The sequence below is a fragment of the Octopus bimaculoides genome, chromosome 10, assembly GCF_046866305.1.
Source record: "Octopus bimaculoides isolate indiv1 chromosome 10, ASM4686630v1, whole genome shotgun sequence".
In the NCBI taxonomy this organism is placed as follows: Eukaryota; Metazoa; Mollusca; class Cephalopoda; order Octopoda; family Octopodidae; genus Octopus; species Octopus bimaculoides.
The window spans coordinates 20,408,300-20,419,862 of NC_142937.1; the positions used below are offsets into that span (position 1 = coordinate 20,408,300).

At 35.2% G+C, this 11,563-nt stretch overlaps 1 protein-coding gene across 1 annotated transcript; it reads right to left on the reverse strand.

Moving 5' to 3' along the window:
- Nucleotides 1-301: 301 nt before the first annotated feature.
- LOC149133453 (uncharacterized) lies at nt 302-895 on the reverse strand. Its single transcript, XM_089359097.1, has one exon. The coding sequence runs from the start codon at nt 893-895 to the stop codon at nt 302-304; it is 594 nt and encodes a 197-aa protein (XP_089215223.1).
- Between the last annotated feature and the right edge of the window lie 10,668 nt (nt 896-11,563).

Below are 11,563 nucleotides of genomic sequence, written 5' to 3' on the forward strand. Positions count from 1 at the left end.
ATCAGCCAAAGCGAATTTCGTTATATAGAGACGAATACATGTAACGATTATATGATCAACAATGCAATCATAGAAATGCATATATATATATATATATATATATATATATATATATATATATATATATATATATAAATAATCGTCGCTAAATGTGACTAGGATGAGAGAAACACATAGATTGCTAGAAGTAAGAGCTAAAATGCTCTAATGCGATAGTCAAAGTACATAATTGTCCTCGATGTACCGTTCTTTGTTTATCTTGATCCTTTGAGGGACAAAAACAAGTGGAGTTTTCCCTCTTTCAGAAATGGCTGCCCAGACCATCACTGATGCTGGTTTTTTTGGTTCTGAAAACCTTTCCTGCATTACCAGGTATTGCCTCAATACTTTTAGCAAGGATTCGGTCATTTTGATGATTGTGAGACTGTTGAACTGAGAATAACTTTTTATCACTAAAGATGATGTTACGGAGCGTGCCATCTTTAATACGGTTCAACAAGAGTCTGCTTCTGCTAAGTCTCTTTTCAATTGTGGGCGTGGAGAGAAGTTGTCTCTTTTGGAGTTTATAGGGTGACAACTTTAAGTCACTTTTGCATATCCTCCGCATAGTCTTTGGCGATGTTTGTGCTTCTTTTGCCATTCTCCTCATGGATCTTCTTGGATTTCGTCTGATTTTTTCCCTAACATTTTTGATGAGTTTAGGTGTTCTGGAGGTGCGGGGACGGCCTGATTTTTGTCTATATTTGATCGAAGAAGTTTCCTGGTAACGATCAATCGTCCTTTTTATCAACATTCTGTTAATGTTGAGGTTTTTCCCTAACTTGAATATTTCAGGTGGACGCATGCCCTTCTCATGTTGCTGTATGATGAATTTTCTCTTCCATTCAACATACATTGCAACAAAATTTTAATATGTAGTTTCTGAAATACAAGAAAACATATAATAAACTATCATTTAACTCAAATAAATCATTAGAATTCTTTGAATATTATTATGAAAAATAGTTTTGAACTTTTGTAACAGTATTTATGCCCCACCCTGTATATATATATATACATATATATATATATATATATATATATATATATATATATATATATATATATATATATATATATATATATTATATGTGCATTATGTATGTATGTATGTATGTATGTATGTATGTATGTATGTATTTGCTTTTCTCTGTCTATCCATCGTTACGAACTTTTGCTCCAAGTTATCATTTATAGAACTCTATCGTGCTTTATTCTGGCCGCTCAATTGGCCCAAAGTATTCGCTCGTAGCAGGTCATTTTGAACACATTTCGTCATTTGGTGCGCGCCATGTTTGAATTCACGCTTCTCAATTAAACAAAATCACTGACCGAACCAAAGTTTGTAAAAGTTCGAGACTGCAGAAGTTGCAGTCTCTACATAATGTATTATGCGCTCACATTGATGAACTTCTTGCATCAAACGTTGCACTGGTTTCCGTACTGTAATCAGCTGTGTGGCCAATATGGTACCCAACAATTCAAATGTGTCGATCTGGGCAAGCTTGACTCGTTTGGCATATTGTAAGATGCACTGGTGTTCTAATGGATCTGCATGATCTTGGCCTCTTGATTTAATCTCTACAGCAAACACACTAGATTGTCCACTTACGTTTTAAGGTCTCAGTACATATGTTTCCGTATCTATGTAGAGTTGGTGAATGGAAAATCGCTACGCGTATAAAACGGATGTAGTTAGAGAAGTGTGTGAGTTTTGATTTTACACACACACTCACATAAAAATATGTGTGTGTACTTATATATATATTCATTCTTATCCCTTCCTATCTCTTCACTACTCCTCTCCCACCCCCCTCATAATATATTGACCTCCAACTTACACTCCTTTTTCATTTATTCTTCCTCTTCCTTTCTTCTTTCGTCACCTATTCCTTTCTTTCTTCTTTCTGCATCTATTCCTATTGACCATTCTCATCACTTTAACATACACAGCTTTTCTCTTCTCTATATCTCTAATACTAACACAACATTCTCAAAATTTCACTCACACCACAAGATTCCTTTGAATGAACAGAACATGGAATCTACGTCTCCAAACTTTCCATTTGTAATGACAAAATATTAACTATCGGAATTTACATACCATGGACAAGAACCATTTCTACCGCTTCTACACACCACTTTTCTTGGTTAATGGAACTATAACATCCTACATATATTTTTATTTTTACTTTTATTCTCTTATTTTCATTTATACATCTTATTTCCCTCCTTTTCCCCAAAATAACTCCTTATATTGAACTCCACTATTTCACTCTATTTAACCATCGCACATCGTCTCTGATGAAAGGATGTCCCTAACATCCCAGAAACAGCTGTAAGACCATTCTCTTTATAAATGTCCTGAAAATTCCACACAGCCTTGGCTTTGTTGTCTCATTTTATTTAACACACACACACACATACATACATACATACATGCACATATATATATATATATATATATATATATATATATATATATGTGTGTGTGTGTGTGTATATATTTATATATATATATATATACATACACACACACACACACACACACACACACACATATATATATATATATATATATATATATATATATATATATATATAAACCCGCATATCTTTAACTCCAAGGGAGATTGAATATTATTTCTCTCTATTCAAAGAATGAACGCTACATGCTCATGTACTACTATCGATACTGACTGACCTAATTTCTATCACATTCTCAGTTTAATTACATTTTTAATTAGTATAATTAATCAATGAAAATATTAAAACCACATAACATCGCATCACTAAGATTAACAGATTTTTTTTTAATGCTCTTTAGTTTTAATTGGATAGGTTAGAATTCATCTCATTAATACTGATTGTGTCTAGCCTGGTTATTATTTCATTCTAAATTCTGGCATGATGATTAAACAAAAATATTTATCATGGAATGCGGTCAAAAATTTTAAAACAGCATAAGCTGAAATTTACCGCTCTTACTATACGCGTTGAATGTAAGTGATTAATAGTCTCTGTAGATAGTAAATAGCTGTGAACAGAACATCATTAAACATACTGATGCATATTCTAGTTGTACTTCATCAAGACAATTTTGATAAACTTTCGAGAGGCAAATGCATTTATTGAAGATGAGTATAAGGATTACCACCATTCGAACTTTGAAGGACGTTCGATAAAAGAACATGTAGATTAGTAGTGAGCAAGTAATCGATCAGATTGTAGGATATTGTCATACATCACTGATCACAATGCGCTTTGCTTCATTTTGGCTTTCGATTGAGGTTAAAGTTACTCCTCCCACGACAACCTCGACTGGAAGGTTAGTCGACCTCAGCTAGGAAAAACGGGAGCAATTTAAAAAGAAGTGTTTTGCTGATGAACACAACGTGCAGCTCCATCCGGGTTTCGATCCCCTGATGCTGAAAGCAACACCCTAACCACTAGGCCTCGCGCATTCATATTAGCACCACTCCTCTTAATAAACAACTGTATCATTGTAGGCTATACAGACATGTTTTGTGTAAAAAACGCAGCATACAAAAACTAATGGTGTCATATTCTCTTCGGAAGTATAACAATTCTAGAACGATGAGTATTGTAAAAATCCATTAATTTTTTTTGGTTCGATTCAGATGGCCGAGGAGATAATTATCAGATAATTCCATAAGTCATTCCGGACTTCTATATTTCCAGTTTGCAAACGCTTTAACAGCATTTTAGAATCTCTAATGGCATCAAGTAATAGTTACATGTATTTGGACATATTTCAACTAATTAAATTTCATTTTACAGGATAACGGGGAATTCTGCACTTGAAGCGACTCGAAATATTCACCCACCTTATGGAGCAGAACACTTGAATGAAAAAAACTTGCAGAAGATGGTTTGTAGAATTCAAAAGTGGAGATTTCAGCCTTGAAGATGAGGCCCGAACAGGACGCCTAATTGAGTTTGATAACAAGCTCCTTTTGGCAGAAGTTGAAAAAGATCGTGCAGTTTAAGTTGAAGAACTGGCAAGTAAGCTTCTTTCACCGCCGTCTTCAACAACTTGGAAAGGTCTCAAAATTCTGAAAATGGATGCCTCAAGATTTGTCTGAAGCCAACCGCAAATCCAAAGAGGATATCTGCTCTTCTCTTCGTTCTCGTGACTTCATCTGGCCCTTTTTCAATAGACTATAATAACCGGCGATGAAAAATGGGCCTTTCATCAAAGTACTAAGCGTCGGAGACATTGGCTTCGTGAAAGGGATTAGACCCAGACACAACCGAAAAGGGAACTCCATGCGAAGAAGTTTGCTCTCTCTGTTTGATGGGATTGGAAAGGGGTCTTCCACATAGAGTTGCTACCGACTAATGCAACAGTCAATGCTCAAATCTACTGTCAGCAATTCGAGCGTTCGAACGCTGCTTTGAAGGGAAAAAGCCTGTTTTAGTGAATTGAAAGTAAACGATGTTTCATCAGGACACTGAAAGGTCCCACATTGCAAATATCACGTCACAGAAGATCGGGGGATTTGGCTGGGAGAAAAAATCCTCTTCTAACTTATTTATCAGACCTTGCACCTTAATATTACCATTTGCTCTGTAGCTTACAGATTCATTTCGATGGATTAACTCTCGAAACAACTAAGGAAGTCGAAGCTGACCATGTAGAGTTCTTCTCTTCGAAGCCGAAAGAGTTTTTCTCTGATGGGATTAAAAAGCTTACGAGTAGATAGAAAGACGTCGTAATCATCAAATATCTGTTGACGATTAAGCTTCATTAAAATGTAAGATATGATCACTTGTTTAAAATCTGGACATTACTAATGGGATAACCTTATATTTCACTCATATTCCAGAAGTTTGACATAGAAGTATGGCAATTGTTATATCTGTGTTAGGGATTTAATTCTGAAATTGTAACAAACACTGTCCATCGCATGACAGATATGACTGAAACTCAGTACGGTGTTGCATCTTCTATCTGGAGATATTGCAAAGGAATAGGCTTCGACATTGTGAATGCTGCAGAAACATTTATGGAATTCGGAGGAAGAAGCTAGAATAACGCAAAGATAATGTAGCAACTATCATCATTTTAATTATTTCAGTCACTGGACTGTAGCGATGTTGTGGCACAAACTTGAAAGGTAAGTCGAAGAAATCGACTCAAGCACATATTTTTTACAAAGTCTGTTATTTACTGTAACAGTCGCTTTTGTTGATCCGCTGAGTTTTGGGTCAAACACAAACCACATGAAACGCATACGTACATGTGTTCATATATGTGTATATGTATATGTATATGTATATGTATATATATATATATATATATATATATATATATATATATATATATATATATATATATATATATATATATATATATAAATATATATATATATATATTTATATATATATATATATATATAAATATATATATATATATGTATATATATATATAAATAATATATATATATATATATATATATATATATATATATATATATATATATATATATGCATGTGTATGTGTGTGCGTATGTGTGAGCGTGTGTGAGCGTGTGTGAGTGTGTGTATGTGTGCCTAATACATCTCAACGCTTTTAAAAACAAACGTTGTTTACTTTCATCGTATATATATATATGTATGTCTTTTTATTCTCTTATTCTTTTACTTTTTTTTAGTCATTTGACTGTGGCCATCCTGGAGCATTGCATTGAAGGGTATTAGTAAAAAAAATCGACCCTAAGACTTATTCTTTAAACCTACCATTTATTATATCGGTGTTTTTTGCCGAACCTCTAGCTGACAGTGATGCAAACAAACCAACACCAGTTATTAAGCGGCGAGAGTCCAGACACGGACACAAAGGTACACACACGCACAGTTATATATATCTATGGGTGCGCGCGTGTGTGTGTGTGTGTGTGTGTGTGTGTGTGTGTGTATGTGAATGTAGCCGAAAACACGTGGTTGGAACGTGAGCATCGTAACCACAGAGCCACGCCAGATTTAAACAGGCACTCCGTCGGTTACGAAGACAAGCGTTTCAGATACCCCGACCAACGAAAGAGCTGATCCTTTGAATTAGCGTTTAAGTTGATCAGCACTCCACAAACCAGCGTAGTCTTAACATACTTCTATGTATTGGTGAATGCTGGACCTTTGAATAACATTTATCTCATTTATATCTGACTGGAATGGAGCAAAGTGAACTAAATTATTTGACTGAATGATACAACGCGCTGCAGAAAATCTGACACACGAACTTACGATCGTGAGCCGAATATCTCTAAGCATTTATCTACACACCTTCATTGCCAGTTTTAAATAAGAAATGAGCGGGCATCAATATCCATCAAAACGTATGTTCTGATAACATACCCATTTTTTTTTACTATGATAATTCATCGCTATAGACAAATTACGCCTTAGATCTCTATTTGGATTCTTCCATCTATCTTGATGAACCAATTCAATATTGCGTAGCAATAACGCAACGTGTATAAAATATGAATTTAAAAGATGCCTTCATTTCCATTCATATAATGTATTAATTTCATATGATTTCATTTATCTCGATCATTAACGCTCACATTCCATTTTGTTGAAAAATAAATTATATGATTTAAATGTTCTTAATGAAGTGACATTCACTTCTGTGACGTTACTGAGACTGTCATTAATTGCATTGAGATAATTTAATTAGTATTTTTTTTTTTTGCTTACACTTACGTAATTTAAATTGCCAAAAAAAAAAGAGCTTTATTTCAATCATATGCAGTCTAACTGCCAAATGATTAAATAGACGGAAATTATTAACGTGTAATAATTAAGCTACACTTGTCTTTCAAATTTGACAGTCATTTTGGAATTATTTGTATGCACCGAGATATGGATGCTGAAATCTCATAAAGTTGAACGCCACGATGGAAGGTATTCAGTTCAATAAATGATGTACTCAAACTAGGCTGAAAAATACCATACGCATCAGACTCTCCAACAGCACAGTCCCGCCTGCGCTCTTATACTCAAGGTTACTAAGAAAAGGATAGAACATCGGTTGGCCATGTCGCAAAGGGCCATGGATAGTTTCATGCTAGGAATATAATGAGGAGAACATTCGATATGAAATAATTCAAGAACGCAGCGAAGTGAACTGTGTGATCGCGTAATACCCAAAGTACAAGTTCTGGTGAGCTTAAAAGGTCGCAAGACTCTTAGACAACAAGTGGACTAGTGCAGTTGCCGAGTTGTATTCAAGAGACCGGAAAAGCCACTTGGGAGACCTCGAAGACGATGAGAAACCGATTTAGATAAACAATTTTGATCAAGATGAAAAGAAATGGGCACTATCAACGCAACACTGGAAGTGCATTTTAACCAGTGGTGTCTAACCACATCGGGGGATCTGATCGATATTGTGAAACTGTGTTAATTATCCGATATAATTTGTATGAAATGAAACAGTAAAAAGCGGCTTATGCAATACAGCCACAACTGATTTGCTCCGTCAAGTATAATAGTAATGCATTGCAAATAATAGTAGTTATTAAAAGTTTAAAATATATTGAAAATTACTCAGAAGAAAAGGGATGAAGAGCAGAGGAAATAGAAAGTTTAAATGTTTAGCATAAAATAATTCTAAACTAAAATATAGACATATAACGATAAAAGTTCACAAAATGAAGGATGATAAAATTTCGAATGAAATACTAAATGGGGACGCAAGGATTGATGAAATTTCAGAGTGATTCATAATAAATATGGAATCAGCATAGTGTTGATTATAGTGTTGCGTATACTTCGTGTCTAAACTGTATTCTATCGACTTAGCTCTTATAAGGTAGTAGTATTTAAGATCTATATCAAAATTTTCATTCGAAAGCACAAATCTCTAATGGTTATAAATAAATTTCGTGTAGTGTGGCAGAATATAGCAGAAATAGTCGCAGTGTGCATACACACAGAGGCAAAGACATATACGCAGACAGATACACTGGAAGATGCACACCCTAGAACACTGGCAGACACACAGAATCACACACATACACACACTTCTAATCTATCTTTCTAGCTATATATCTTTATATGCTAGCTGTCTCTTCTCAGCTTTGGAATATTCGACAAAAGTAGATTAGTCAAAACCATTGCGATTTTATATTTGTCAAAAATATAGTTAAAGCATATGCATGTGTGTGTGTTTAAAATATATAAACTAAGAACATAATTGGGTTAGGAAGGGGAAAAAAAGCAATGATATCTTCTCTCTGTTATTAATTTAAGTCAATTCAAGATTTTATCATCTTGGTTAATGGTTTTGATCTAATTGAGTACCACTTAGTCTCTAAAGTTATTGGCCTTGTGCCTAAACCATATACACATATTATTATTTATTATAAATAAGGCAGCGATCTGGAAGCGTCTTTATAACGCCGGGACATTAGTGCCATTTCGTCCTCCTGTATGTCCCGAGTTGAAATTACACCCAATTCGACTTTGCTATTTATCCTTTCGCGATCGATAAAATAAGTATCAGTTGAGCACTGGGGTCGGTGCAATCGATTCCTCCTCTACCCACTAAAGAGAAATTCCTGGCTTAGTGACAAAATTTGGAACCATTATTTAATGGGGATTGGGAGAATCGTTTGAACGTGAGCCACATTAATTTTCCGGTATTTCCACCGATTCTTCCGGTTCTGAATTCAAATGCTGTTGAGGACAGCTTTTCTTTCAATCCTTATTAGGCAGGCGAGATAAATTACCAGTTATGTACTGAGTTCAGTGTTATCCATGAAACTTATGAAGCCTTCCACTGAAATTATCAGACTTGTATATGAATTAGAAAACGTAATTATGGTATGAAAATTCCGTGGAGTGGGAATTTACTATGGACTGTTTAGTTATATCCATTTATGCTGTGATGTCAAACCGGCATCCATCATCTGATAGGGATCAATGAAATATGCACCAGTCATATTCTGGGGTCGATGAGCTCAAACCTTCTTCGAAAATAGAGTAAATGTTGGAAATTAAAATTGTTCTTTAATATTTTTTTTATAATATTACTTTAAATTTGTTTCTTCCATCTTTTATTTACTGTTTGGACGAACAGAATTTTTTAAGTAGAATCTAATCTCAGAGTGTATATAATCGATTCTGTCGGTCATTATTTCATTGAATATTTATTATATTTTATGCTCCTATATATGTATTGCTCTTTATTGTATTCTGTTTTATTATAGCAAAGTTTATATTTCGTTTTATAATAGCTTCTACTAATGTCATTTAATACAACACAATGTTATGAAACATTTTTATGATATCGATTGATATAATACGTATTGTATGTAATTTTGTATATTCTTATAGGATTTATTATTGAGTTTTGTTATAATCGTTTATCCTAATAATGTATTTTATTATTATATATTATTTTACATAAATGCTTCCCGTCCTATAACTCGTAGAAACTGTTATCTCGTTTTCATGACGTATAAGTGACCCAGGTCACAGCACTTATTTGCATCGGACACCAGTCAATCGCAGGGACACTCAGTTATCGCTGAGTGGACTGGAGCAACATGAAATGAAATGTTTGGCTCGATTATGTAACACACAGACCTGTCCAGGAATCGATACCACTATCTTGTGATCGTAAGTGCAAAATGCAAACAACGAGATCACGTGCCTACACATTATCTATGCATTAGGGGTCTGTGTTTGCAGCTTCCATTGCAACAGGTTAAGAGTAAGAGTGAAGTGGCATATTCGATCAAGAAATTACCTTAAAGAAAGCTATTTCTGAAAGGCAGGATGAGTTGATGTGTCAAATGGTAGCATCACGTCTGTCATAATTTCTCTGCTGTTCCGCTTCCGTGGAAAGAAACCAAATCGATATTTATGCGGTCCATCTGTTATCAGCATTCACTCGCAGCGATGTTTCGGTGTACCGTGTAATCTGATACATAGGCACACGCTCATATAGTGCCACATGCAGACTTTCCTGAACGGTAAGAAGTCATGCTCTCCGGTTCTAAGAGGTATTTTTAAATGTTTGTGCTTTTGACAGAGCTACAGATCTTGATCAAGACAAGAACATGATTCGGGAGGGGCATCGAAAATGCTAGTTGTTAACTTTTTGCGTGCAATGGGATCGAGTGATCATCTATTTTAGCAAAATATAGGACTTGTGGCGAGTTAGAACGATGGTCTCCTCGCGAAAAATCGAAGTGACAATAAGGTCGAAATAGTTGGTCTGTTTCGGATATCTTCCTGATCTAAGACCACTGTAAACAATTTCCAAGTGTTCTTCTTTCGAATGGAATTACTACTCGGGACGATACCGAGATTGACACAAATAGGGAGTGTTTGAAACGAGTGCGTATTAATTCAACTGTACCAGACGTACTCCTGCAATTTCGATAAATTACTAACCGGTGTTGTTATGTCGAGCAGATGTTTCTGCATTTTAGACAGATCCGATCGCCCCACCACATTATTTCAACAAGGATCCGAAGGCCGTGCTCTTCTACCTGGAATTTATAGTGAATGAAGCTGTGTGGTTGACGTAGATGAACTGTCTGAGGGTGAACACCTTCCTGTCCGTGGTTTATAAAGCAATGATGGCAACTGATTGGATGCGTCGCGATTGACATCCAAGTCCTAAAAAGCTCCAAAGGACACAAAGGCTTAGTAAAGCTCTGTCCTGCTGTAGATACCGATATAAAGTGCATGAAACTGATGGTGCTATGCAAAACCCTATATATTACATATGAGATAATAAACATCTCTTGAGAACCCTCTGCACAGATCTGAAATAAGCAGAAAAATGAAAAGAGTAGGCGCAGTAGTGATGAAAATTGAGGCAGCATCAAGGCCAGTAGGATTTTCACACCTCTGGAAAAAGAGGGCATCTTCACATTTGTTCCATCATAGAAACCATCTACTGTGCATCCAGTTTTTCGACTGTAGGAAATATCTGCATTACCAAGCCATTGTCCTGTAAGGAAACTGAACTGATGCGAAAAGTCCAGAAAGACCAAACCATGTTTTAAAATACAAGAATTGAAATCATAAGGAAGAATTTCATTAAAGAAGAATGAACCCCAGTAGAAACTGAGGAAAAGAATGTAAAAGGTATGCCAGACATTCGAAAACATTAATGTGCAGCAAGGTGTGCATCAGTTCTGGGAAAATACATGAACATGTAAGTAGCGGTTGAGATTTCACGCTAAATATTTTCTTTAAAAAACGGAAATTATAATCATGCAAAGATGAGGTTGTAAGTTATGTATTCATCACAGTGTTAAGAGTATGTGAAAAACAGGGGGCTCAAGCACATTGTAATATTCACATCCCACCGAAAACATAAGGATAACAAGAGCCTTTGGATACACCAGAACTAAGTACACAGCCGACTTAATTTAGAATGTAGCTTTACCATTCGTGTGTAGGTAGGTAATCCAAACAATATTCATGATTTCTAATATGACTATCTTGTTTTAATTATCAGGTTCCAAATAATTTC